General features: G+C 49.4%; 1 protein-coding gene across 1 annotated transcript; it reads left to right on the forward strand.

The window, feature by feature from the left end:
* Positions 1-938: 938 nt before the first annotated feature.
* On the forward strand, positions 939-10,364 carry sbk1 (SH3 domain binding kinase 1). Its single transcript, XM_030098387.1, has 4 exons — positions 939-1,039; positions 7,612-7,853; positions 8,401-8,603; positions 9,525-10,364. The coding sequence occupies exons 1-4, from the start codon at positions 1,002-1,004 to the stop codon at positions 10,350-10,352; spliced, it is 1,311 nt and encodes a 436-aa protein (XP_029954247.1). The 5' UTR covers positions 939-1,001; the 3' UTR covers positions 10,353-10,364.
* The last annotated feature ends 2,186 nt before the right edge of the window (positions 10,365-12,550 follow it).

The following is a 12,550-nucleotide window of genomic DNA, read 5'->3' on the forward strand; positions in this document are numbered from 1 at the left end:
GTTGGCAAACATGTCTGGCAGGGGGCCTGTTGTTAAACATGTACAGTAAAAGGGGGGCGCTGCCAGGGCGGCGAATTAATTGGAAGTCTTGGCTTTCTGTTACCTAATAAGGACAGTTGGCAAAGTCATAGTGTGAAGTAAATGTACTTGAGGCCATAAGCTGTTGAATTATGCAAGAGAGGAGCAGCTTGTTCCTCCAAAGCATGAATCAAAAGTAAGAGCTGGTGAAGGCATTTGGATCTGGATGCTGGCTGAGCGCGAGCGGCCAGGCACTAGGACCCAGGACACGTGAGCATATGAGTTTGCCAGAGGGTGGAGACGGTGAACAATGAAGGAGCTGACTGGTAGGACCAGCAGAGGAGCAACATCTGAGATAACCCCCCCTCCACCCTCCACCCTCCACCCTCTCCAACTCCACAGTCCCTGGACGGACGGACACCTCAGCCAGACAGAGGAGGCAGGGGGGACGTGCAGATTCGTGCACGCTGCAGAGAGCCCGGCTGTGCTGAAACCTCCAGCGTGGACGTGAATGAATGGCTTTGTTTCTGCGTGCGTGTGGCGGCTGAACTGGGTCATGCGGACCACTGGAAGAGAGAAACACACTCCTCCTCCTCCTCCTCCTCCTCCTCCTCTTCCTCCCGCTGCTCCTTCTTCTTCTTGGCAGGTTGAGATGGTGGGCGCTCAGAGGAGGGATCCCAGCCTGTGTCCTCTTCCCAGCACCGAGCATCACACGCCGCTCTGATCTGTCTTCATCCGCCTCCAAAGAAATGTCTCCAATTGACGCGCGTCTCCACAAAGCGCATCGGCGGTTTGCGCGCTGCCAGTGAAACTGCGAGGTCTGGACAATTGTTTTGATTTTTTTCCCCCCCCCCTTCGAGCAAAGAGAACCTGCTCGGCTTTTTGTTTTTGTGTTTTTTTGCCCTCCTGTGAGTGACCGATCAGAGCAGGTGCTGGTGTCCAGGCGAGCGGAGCGCAGCGCGGCGGCTCCGCGCGCCGAGCGGATGCAGGACCATGGAGGAGAGAGACAGGTCGCCAGCAGGTGAGCAGCACCTCCGTGCACCAAACTGGGTCAGGGCATTGACACCGTGCGCAGGAACGCACCTTTTCAAAAATACAATTGATTGTTTGAAATGTTTCAGAAACTCTCCCACTTCTTTTTTTTGTGATGAAACTTTCTGTCGTCTGAACTTTGACCGACTCGGGGATGATCCATTTGCAGCCATGTCGGCAATTACAGCTCCGCCGGGCTGTGATTAATTCTAATTGGTGTTTTCACCCACATTTTCTCGTGATACCTGCGTGAATTGGTTCCCCCCGCTGCTTTTGTCATTCACTAAATGGATGTGAGAGCATCCGGGCTGCTCCACTTTTTAATGGTCCAGGGCAGACAGGTGATATCTCATCCTTAATGCAGCCTAATGCATTTAAATGAGCAGCTCACTTGATAGTGCAAATCCCGTAAAAGCTGGTAATGGACTCTAAATGCAACACAGCACACACATATGGATTTGCTCTCATCCCAAATATCTCATGGCATTGGTGTAAATCAATAGCAGTAAGAAAGTGCTTAAAGTATATTTTGAGAACACTTCGGTTTCGGCCTGATTCACAGCGAAGAGAAGAGATAAACAGCCATCCATCTGAAATGCCTTTCTCCCCGATTTCAACCAAAATATTATCAAATTCTTGGAGTGCAGATAAATAACCCCGTTACACACTGCAGAAGCCTCTCCAGCTGCAAGAATTCACGTCAAACCAGATAAACAAGCAGTGACCCACTGCAGCTGACACACACGTCAACTCAGCCCCTCCAAACACAGCACCCCCTCCCCAAAAAAAGCTCAAACAGAGCATGACTAATGCATTATTTTCCTCTGGGTCGTCTGTGAATCAGGTTCATCACAGAAGCAGCAGATTTATCACTCACAATCTGTCACTTCACTGATGTTTATTTTGATGCGTACTGAGGGCCAGAAGCACAATTTCAGCCTTTTGTTGAAAATAATCTTAAAACCGATGGTTGAACGACACCAACATCTGCAGATTACGTCCCAACCTGCCATCATCTGGGTGTAAACAGCTGTCTAATGACAGCCCTGTCAATCACAGGGCATATTATGTACATATACTTGTGCTTTGTGAGTAAAGAATCCTCCAGTTATGTAAACGGGGCTTACAATCAGATTGCTGTTTCTTGGTGTTGTTCCCTTCTTGTGCTTGTCATTGTCTCTATCAGTTGATTTGTCAGTGCTTCATGTATTTCTGTTGTTATGCCCAGCATTCCTCTTCCTGTCTTGCGTTTGGAGCCGATTTAAAGCGGGACAGGGAGGGTTAGTGACGGCAGTCTCAGCAATCAGCATTAGAGCACGGACCGAGGTTTAGACGCTGCTGCGAATGAGCGCGATAACAAATCTGCTTGCTCCGTCGGCCCGACTTGAAGTGGACGGGAAAACGGCACCGGGGGGGGGGAGAAAAACCAAATGTCCTCCTCAGTGGCTGTTACATCATTTAGCTACACCCCCGTTTAGACCCCATTTTCTGAGCTCACGTCGGAGTCACATTTCCTCTTGTGTTTGACATCAAAGGGATGCAGCCGATGTGGTACTGAGGGAGGGATACTCGAGCTCTGGATTCCCCAGTTTTCTCCCCCCCCTCCCCCCCTCTCTCTCTCCTCATCACACGAAGCCTCCACATTGTAACTTGAGGTTACTGGATTGTGAGGCTGTCATGGATGTGGGGCTTTGGGTACAGTGTGTTCTGTGTGTAGCTGATTGCGGAGAATAATCTCTGCAGGATGCCAGAGAAAGGTGACATTGATCATGTCTGACATTCATCATCAAACCACTTGCACTTTCAAAGCCATAAATCTTAGCAGCGGCAGTGACGGAGTCTGTGTGGAATAGTTCTTTTTCCTCCTGTTGGGAGTCGGCTCTTGTCAATACTGAGCTGAATGTCCCCGGAGTATCTCTCTCTGCTACACAGCCAGTTTCTTTTCTCGGCCATTGTTGGGGTACATTTAACCTTGGGTCATCCCGTCATGGGTCTTCGGTCTCCCCAGCAGGAGGCGGCCGGCTGGCAGCATTTCTGCCAGTGACTTTCAGCAGGGGGGGGCTGCACCCCGCCGGTTTGTGACATACAGTAGGGGGGGAGCAGGGCCGAGGCGAGGCGGGGGACACGGCGCTCCGTCCCGGGCTGAGCCCAGAGAGGCCGATTTGTCACAGCGAGCGTCTGGGACCCGAAAACCCCCCCAACTCCCCGCCACGCTTCACCTGTCGCAGCTCGGCAGGTTTCTTCCTCTTTGCTTGCCGGAGCCACGAAGCGCACCAAATGACGGGGTCTGATGTTTGGTGACGCCGCTGTGGAAGGTGTTTCAGCTCTTTGGAACAGAGTGTCCTGACTGCAGCTGGCTGTCGAGCCGTTTAGTTTGGACTGAATGACGGATTGTTTACGGGCACGGCGATGTGTATTTATTCATTATTTCCAGCCACACTGAGACGGCACGGAGTGATGTTGAAAAAAAAATGTCAGCAAAAATGATACCAGATATTTTTCCAGCGCATTCAGTTGTGTTATTTTGATGCACATAGTGAGGGAAACTGAATGAGTCGCATCGTATTCCACTGACTGGTTTCCCGTTGACCCAGAGGGGAGGTACTTTGGGCGTTTTTGACAGTAAATTGGACACGAGAGATCAGTCCTCACCCATAATGACTCTTCTGCCGAGAGCAAAGCAACCGGTCCATTAGTAGCAGGAGGAGGTAGGGACGTGAGGCTTCCTGCTCAATCCACTCCTTTCTTTGCCCCTTGTTTACATTTTCTGGAACAAACCAAAAAAGAAAAAGGAGAGCAGGTAGATGGAAAAACTGTGCACGTAATTTATGCACAATTTTCATTAAAATACATGTACTGGAGATTTTTAATGGCTAGATTTTCATATTTTATTATTCTTTTCTCTGAGATTTGCATCCATTATTCCCTGTGTCCGCGTCAACACCATGTCTGTTATTCACATATTCCGTCTTTCAGTGGCCTCACGTCGACGCAGCAGACTGGATTTGTCTGCATCTGAACTGGATTTCTAACACCGTTTTGAAGGGTCGGTGTTACTACAGTCGCTCTCTGGAGGACAACCATCCCCGTGTAGCCGCGCAGATTCTCAGTGTTGTTTTCCGAATGCGTGGTAGTCGGCACGCCAACATCCCGGTAGCTTCCCAGAAACAACGCTAACAGAAGCACGTCACACGGTAACATCAGTTTAACGGTTCGTGATGCAGCTTTACAGGAATGTTTTGGAAATTACTGACCTGATTATGACACAAAATTAAAGCGATTTGTCTGGAGGGGGCGTCTGATGTGCATGAAATCGCATGTAAGTCGACCAAATGCAGTCAGATTGGAAATATACCACAGAAAATGAGAAATTGCAGCATCTGCAACGTGTTTGAGAAAAGCACGAGGCGGCGAGGAGAGGAGAGCATTTTGACTTTTTCAGAGAGATTCGTGTTTGTGTTGAAGTTTAGTCTCTGCAGAGATTTTTCATCTCTACTTCAGTGATGGTCCAGCACACGTCAATAATGCTGATAATTCACCTAAAAAATGAAATCAAGAGGAGGATTTCAGGGGGACAAAAACACTTGAGCCGAGTTGAGCGTGGGCGCGCACACTCGAGGGTATCCGGCGGCATTACGGGGTTCATCTTTTTCAGATCAGTGTGTACAGAAGAAAAGGTCAACGGCTCCACTTTAATCTTCCCTGCGAACGCGCAAAGTCAGCAAGAACAGGTTTTCACACAATTGTGGCGAGGTAAAACTGAGCGTTTCACCTTTTTTCGGGGGGGGGGGAGAGAATCTGCCTGGTTTTAAGCAGGTTAACCGGTAAATATGTTAATCTTTGTTTGAATAATTGCTAAATGGAGTGAGATTGTAAATTTGAATTTCCGGGGAAATTAGTGGCAGGAAAGCAGGTTATTGCCTGTGAGTACAAACTCCGTGTCAGGCTGTGGTGGAATTGGGAAAGCAGGCTTGTTTTGTAGCTCAAATGCGAATAAGGAATAATTGTCATTGTGGTTTTTCCGAGTCGGACTGGCTCGGAGCACACGGACAGTAAACGGCCCGTTACCTTTTGCATGCCTGAGAAGAGCAGGAGAGGAGCGGGGGCCGGCAGGGCGGATCAGTGGGGCACGTGGGTCGTGGCAGGGCTGGAACGCCGAGTCGTGCTGAGGCTCGCAGCTGCTCCTTCTCGGAGGTGGCGACACAAAGGCCCTTTGATGGAGCGTCGCTGTGCGACCGATACACCACCAGACCACCCCCCCCCCCCCAAACAATCACACGGAAACACTTTGCAGACGATGATCTCCTGCACCGCTCCATCCTTTCTCCTTTACGCAGCACTTTCTGCTTCGCGTTCGCCGCATCGCTGCAGCTGCGAGAGAACGATGGTCCCCCGGCCGCTCATCACATTTTAGGTCTGTTAATCCAGTTCTGCAAAGGAAACGCAGGAGGGGGATTTGTCTTTTTAGGGGGCTGAGTAATGTGATTAGCATCTGCTGCACATTCTGACAGTAAACAAGCGCTCCCTCTTGCTCTCCTACGTTCTCTCGCTAATGGAGGCTGTGGGGCCGAGCAGGGTGGGCGGTCAGAGGAACCCCGCTCCCCGCCTGTCCCGTTTCAGTGTCTAATCACCAGTCCTGGACCACAAACGGGTCTTCGACAATGATCGACTTGTGTGTGGACTTGCTGAGGGCTGTATACAGTGTGCACGCTCAGCATGTGCTGGCTACAACGTTCGGAGTCTTATATAACCGTCGCCACAGTTTTGATCATATCGGGAGTGTTATCTGCAGAGACACATATGGCACACAGGGAAGTCTTTCAATTTGTAGGGGTTTTTTTTCTTCTTCTTTTTAAGGCTCCAAACATTTGCTATATTTTACTCGTCTCATCGCCCGTTTATCGTCCTATATCACTATGACAACATCCTCTAAATACGTGCCGAAAACTTCCTTCGGATTTTGGTGGATTCATTCAGTAATTCTCCTGTCCAAAGTGTGCTCAGCAGTCGGCACGGGCACACGTCGGGCTATTTTGAGCCAAGTTTAAAACGGCGTTGCAGAGAAATTGGCCTCGGGAAGGGAAGAACAAAAGCAGAGCAATTGGCTTTGAATGACGGATGCAAGAGACCATCAGCAGAATTGTCTGTGCTGATTTGGTGGGTATTAGTGCTGTTTGTGCGCACGCTGTGAATGATTGGAGGAGTAAATTTGATTGTGTGCGGAGGGAGGGTTGATGAAGGAAAAACACAGACAATGGGTGAGATCATTAGTGTGATTTGCTCCATTTAATCAATGTCATTTTTTTTTTGTGCATATTGTAGATTATATTGGAGCTGGTTCACACAGTGGTGTGTAGTAGATGGAACATGTGCGTCAGGAACTCGTATACATTTGCTTTATCATCAGTGGTTTGTGTGTTTATTGTTTCCAGCTGTGTCTAAATTTGCGAGTCATACAGCTACAGTTCTTACTGAACCTATTTCAAACTTTCACCTCAGCTTCTGAGAACCAGCAATACTTTCTGCAGTGATTTAATTCTCCAGCTTCAGCAGTTTGGCTGAAATACAAAAAAACATCAGCCACAGCTCAAGTCAAATGTATTATCACGGTAAAAGGGAACAAAACCGTTTCTTCACAGCCCCACTGTTTTCACTGTATACATGGATTTGTCTCAGATTATCTCAGGCATGTGCTCACGCACTGAGGCTACCAATTTCCTCAATTTCTTTCCATTTGTTGGTCTTTCTACCTGTTGTTATTGATTTTCCCATCGCCGTCTGCCAGTAAGTGCCGTCTGAGAGCAGACGGCTCTGAAAGCCGGCCACAGTCCAGGAAGTCCAATACGTCCACTGAAGGTTCCCTTCCCTGTTGATGCCGCTCCTGAATTGACCATGAGGAAATGAAGCTCTGTTAAAGCCTTCATGATTTAACTGTCCTTTGGGACATTCTGTACAGACGGCACATGAAGAATGAAATACCACAAACACAGGTGTGTGTGTGAGTAAACTCTGTGTCAAGCTCAGTTCAAGGGAGAACGCCAAACAGTCGCTCTCAGAAATGGATCAGTGTTGCCAGATTTGATCTGTTTATGTGTCTTTTTTCTTTGCTTTTTTTTTTTATTGTAGTGCAGCTGTGTGCTTCTGAAGTGCTCCATATTAAATAGTTTTCTAGTTGTAGCCTGAGTGAGGTTGAGATTCGGGCTGATTTCTACTGAGGTGGAGGTTTTACATTGTGTTTGGGCTGGAAACACTGAGTCAGACCTGGCAACCCTGGAAAAAAATGTGGGTTTCCTCTATCATGCGCTCATGTTTAAGGCGGATTAAACATGAACGCAGGTGGATGATTGAAAAAATGAAGAGAGGTGATAAACCTTCTTTACCATGTGGGACCTTTATGAAAAAAAATGTTTTCTTTGAAATTGCCTGGTTGTTTCCTGGGCCCAGATTGGAGCCTCTTACGGGCCAGTTTTGGCCCAGGGGCCTTATGTCTGACACCGCTGCTCTCTGTCATTTCCATGATGCTGATCAGCTGACTCCAACCGGCATGTTTTCCTCCCTCAGTTTGCCCCACGGCGTCAAGGCGAGCCTGTCTCTCTCTCCGTCCGGCCCGGGGCGGGTGGGCAGCGGCGGCGGCTCCCCCACGTCCAAGGTGGGCTACTGCGGCGGCGTCCCGGTGGAGGACATGCAGGCCCTGGCCATCACCTCGCTGTCGGCAGCAGACGTAGCCAAACAGTACGAGCACATCCGCGAGCTGGGGAAAGGAACGTACGGCAAAGTGGACCTGGTGGCACACAGGACGCAGGGTGAGTCGCCGTTACGGCTGTCTCCCCCCCCCAGATCAACTCCAAAACGACACACACAGGGATTTAAATGTTTTAGATTTCAACATCTAAATGTGAGCCAGTTAAAACTGATCAGCATGCTTTACAGTCTCAAGGTGCACAGCTGGGAAACTAATCTCGGCACAGTCGAAGCTTTTGGTGTGCTTCTTTTTTTCTTTTTTTTTTAGGTTTACTGTTAAATCTTTTATTGTAAGAAAATCCAGGTCAGAGAGCTGGTTTTAGTCAGAGCTCAGGATAATTAAGTCTGTGGAGTGAGAGGCTGAGAGGGTATCTGAGATTTAAAGTGCTAAGTGAGCACGGGAAAGCTGCTCCAGCTGTGATTATGAGCAGCCGGGTTTGTGTGATGGAGGTGAGATTCATTCAGTCTCTGTGGTCGAGTGAATGAACGCTGCAGCTGAAGGCTGATCGGAAGCTCCTCTTCCACATTAAACACTGGGATTGATATTCTAGTATTCATATTGTGTTCTAAATGTTAATTTTCTCTTCTTTTTTTTAAAAATTCTCGCAGGCACCAAGATAGCGCTGAAGTTTGTTACCAAGAACAAGACGAAGCTGAAGAGTTTCCTGCGGGAATACAGCCTGACAGGCTCGCTTAGCTGCAGCCCCTTCATCATCAAAGTCCTGGACGTGCTTTTTGAGACGGAGGACAGCTACGTGTTCGGACAGGAGTACGCCCCCGCCGGGGACCTCTTCGACATCATACCCCCACAGGTACCGCCGTCGCTCTCCCCTCCGCCGATCCCCGTCCTCAGCCGGCCCGAGCCGCTCCCATCAGTCACCGCGCTCAGACACGGTGGGTTTTAACAAGCTCTCCGGGGAGCCGCGCCGTTGTTCTTCGTCCCGGTTTTCACTCCCTGCAAAGCTCTCACTTTGCTTTAGTGCTCCTCCAGAGGACGATCGGGGGGAGCCGGAGTTTGAAGTTCCTCCGCAGGCTCGTTAAAATGTTTGCGGTGGGACTCGGAAGGGCCGCCGCTTTTGTTTGGATCGCTTTGACACTTTTCATTCTGTCACTTCTGCATCATTATATTATCAGTCACATCCTGTAGAACAGAGATCTGCAACCTTTATGACCTACAGAGCCGTTTCGACGGTTTTCCACTGAGTAAAATTTGCCTGAAATAAAGAAGAAAAAAAAATCTTACATTATTAATACATTTTTAGTTGTTGTGGTCTTTTTTCCTTTTTTTCATGGGTTTTCCCAACTTGACAGTTTTATACATCTTGAGCTCTTTCAGTATTTTGATGTTTGTAGAGCAGTTCCAGCTGTCCGGGCATTTTTTCTTTAAATCTTTTTTCCCTTGCGTTGTCTTGCTTTTTCATTTTTCTTGTTTCCCTTTCCCCCCATTTTCTTCGTTTTTCATGTTTCTTTCTTTACCTTTCTATCTTTTTAACCTTTTTCCCCTCTTCATTTTTTTTTCCATTCTTTTACTTTTTTCCTCCTTTTATGTATTTTTAAGAAATCTTTATTTCCGTCACATATTCTGGAAAATTCACCCAGCTGAAGAGCTGCAGATCTCTGCTCTAGAATCGAAACTGAACCCCCCTCATCCTGAAATCTCGGCCTTGGCGTAACGACACGTCCCTCCTCTCTCTCTCTCTCTCTCTGTCTCTCTCTTTCTCTCTCTCTCTCAGGTGGGTCTGCCGGAGGAGATGGTGAAGCGCTGCATGCAGCAGCTGGGCTTGGCTCTGGACTTCATGCACAGCAAGAGTTTGGTGCACCGGGACGTCAAGCCCGAGAACGTGCTCCTGTTCGACCGCGAGTGCCGCCGCATCAAGCTGGCCGACTTCGGCATGACGCGCCGGGTGGGCTGCCGCGTCAAGCGGGTGAGCGGCACCATCCCGTACACGGCGCCGGAGGTGTGCCGCGCCAGCCGCACCGAGGGCTTCCTGGTGGCCACCAGCCTGGACGTGTGGGCGTTCGGCGTGCTGGTCTTCTGCATGCTGACGGGCAACTTCCCCTGGGAGGCGGCGCTGCCGGCCGACGCCTTCTACGAGGAGTTCCGGCGCTGGCAGAAGGCGGGCTGCCCCGCGGGGACGTACCCGTCGCAGTGGCGCCGCTTCACCGACGACGCCCTGCGGATGTTCCAGAGGCTGCTGGCCTCCGAGCCGGAGAAGCGCTGCGGGGTCAAGGACGTCTTCTGCTTCGTCAAGTACGAGCTGGTCAGCGAGCTGAGGCGCCGGGCGTCCTGCCGCGCCAAACGGGGCGAGAGGTCGAGCTCGGGGGTGTGCACCGGCAGCTGCTCGTCCTCGTCCTCGTCCTCCACTCCGCGCCCGTCCCACAGACACCCCGAGCCCTCCACCCCGCCGGGGACGTCCTGCCTGCGCCCGGCGCCGCTCAAACGCAGCGTCCTGTCCGACCCGCTGTCTCCCAGGGAGGAGTCCGGGCAGCACCAGTCCCCGGGCCGGGACAAGAACAAGAGCCAGATGGTGATGGCGACAGCCATAGAGATCTGTGTGTGACTGCTGCAGAGCTGGAGCTTTTCACAGTAATGAAGAACTGTGAAGAGGAATCCTTCTCCACCGCAGAGAGCCGGTAAAAGAGAGAGAGAGAGAGAGAGAGAGAGAGGTACTCTAACTTATGAAGGAGAAGCTCAGGATCCCATCCCAAGCTGTGGAAATGGACGTCATAAATCAGCGGTACACACTTGGACAGCGCATCACTGACACTCAACGCCATTTAGGCTTTGATTTGTGACCAAAGACTGCTTCACAAGCCGAGAAGCCACGGAGGCAGCGGCGGCGGCGGCGGCTGAAGAGCCCTCTGAACAGCCTGTTCTGCCATCCACACGTCCGTGTTTCCTGCCCATATACACTGTGGTGGTGCTAACCAATCAGATTCACTCCATGTATCTCCTACCTTTACGTTATCGATCTCAGTATAAGCTCCAGGAAATCCAGAATTTCAGTTCAGAGAGTGGCGATCTGACACATTCCACACATTTGACTGCAGTTTCTCAGACTTCCTGCCAACTTCCGATGCGCAAAACTAGTCGTAGACGCAATTGAGGTGAAGTACCATTACGAAAAAGATGAAGAACAAAAAAAAAAAAAAAAATCAACCTTAATGTAGCAGTTTGTCTTTCCACGTAGTTGTCCAGACCGAGAGACACAATCTCAGCGACAGGCTTCAACTCAGGACACTTCACTGGGTCACTTCCTGTTTTATTATCAGTGGATCTCCCCGTGAACTTCTGCCCACCGCTGTCAATGAGATTTATTTCAAGATAAACGCAACAGAATACAGGGATTGTACACATGTCCGAGTGAAAAAAGATGGCAAACGAAAAAAATAGTCGAAGAAAAAAAAAAGTTTTTTTTTTCTTTTCTATCTGCTGCGTGCGTGTGTGCGTGCGTGTGAGGATGCGTGTGTGTATTTCAAATCTTAAAGCACAAGATTTTTTGTAAAAAAGACATCTTTAGCGAAAACTATGACTCTGTTGTACATAAGTTGATTTTCTAGGAGTGCACCATGACATCAGGTAGTTCACCTATGTAGCTGTACTAGTTTTTCTACAATGGGGGGGAAAAAAGGGGATTTTAGGTACTGTGGGGATGATGCACTGTATGTAGCAGCAAAATACAACAAAATGTACAGTCTATTCCAACAAGTCCAAGCCCATCGCATTGTTTCAACTTTGTAGCAGCTGCTGCTCTTCTTTTATTTTCGGTTTTGGGGGTTTTATTTGTACTGGATGAAAGGAAGCGGTTTACCTTATCATGAGAAACATCCTCTCGTAATGCAATCGATCGGTGGAAATCACTGGGATTACTGTCACCCTCTACAATGGCGTGATTAGCAGTGCCGTTTCCTTCACGTTGCGACATCTTCCAGTCCCGAAGGCTCGGAATAAGCTGCTGTAGCAACTCCTTTCTACTCGCTTTCACTTTAATCGCTCTGCCTCTTTCTGGAGAGAAATCCAAAAATATCACATGAAAAAGGCGAGCGCAGGTGTTTATTGCCTGCAGGATTGACCCCGGTGTCAGACGCTGACACCGTTCAGGCTGTTGATTGATCCCACCCAGACGCTTCAGCCTTTCCTTCAGACACGGCTAATTATGGCGGCGTCTTAAAAATCCCAGCGTGTTCCCGGTGAAAGCGTCACGGCGCGCTCGTTACCATTATTTTTCTGGTCTGAATTGTGTTGCTCCTGAGCCATTCTGTGGTGTGCGTGTGTGTGTGTGTGCGCGCTCACTTTTCTTATTTCCCCTGCTCCTCCCATGGCAGCCCATCACCTCTGTTGCCATAGTGACGGCACAGGCCCTCCTCAGGTTCGGCTCCTGTCCTCCTCTTGAACATCAAGTCTAATTGAGCCAAAATGAAACAACTGGTCACTGAGAGCTCTTCCCCTCGTCCCCAGGTCCTCAGCTGATTATACTGAATCATACATTGCTGCAGGCGCTCGCCCTTCTGGATTTTATGTGCAATTTTTGTTTAGTTTAGTTTAGTTTTTTCATTTACAGTGTCTGCACATATAATCAGAGGTGTGAGTGGTGGCCCTATCGTTTCCTCCCTCTCTTTCCGCCTGACCTCTCCATTCTGCAGAGGCGTCCTGACGGAGACTGAAGTCTTGTCAAAAGGATGCATTGTGCGCCGAAGCTGTCAGAAAAAAAAAACAAAAAAAAAAAGAAGTCCTCCTGTGGATTTCGGAGGAATACGA

This window comes from Salarias fasciatus, chromosome 8 (genome assembly GCF_902148845.1).
Source record: "Salarias fasciatus chromosome 8, fSalaFa1.1, whole genome shotgun sequence".
In the NCBI taxonomy this organism is placed as follows: domain Eukaryota; kingdom Metazoa; phylum Chordata; class Actinopteri; order Blenniiformes; family Blenniidae; genus Salarias; species Salarias fasciatus.

What these genes read in the sequence shown, in the direction of transcription:
- sbk1 (XM_030098387.1), top strand. Translation starts at nt 1,002, where the DNA reads ATGCAGGACCATGGAGGAGAGAGACAGGTCGCCAGCAG. An exon ending in GAGAGACAGGTCGCCAGCAG is followed by an intron (nt 1,040 to 7,611) that starts GTGAGCAGCACC and finishes TTCCTCCCTCAG; the next exon opens with TTTGCCCCACGGCGTCAAGG. An exon ending in TCGACATCATACCCCCACAG is followed by an intron (nt 8,604 to 9,524) that starts GTACCGCCGTCG and finishes TCTCTCTCTCAG; the next exon opens with GTGGGTCTGCCGGAGGAGAT.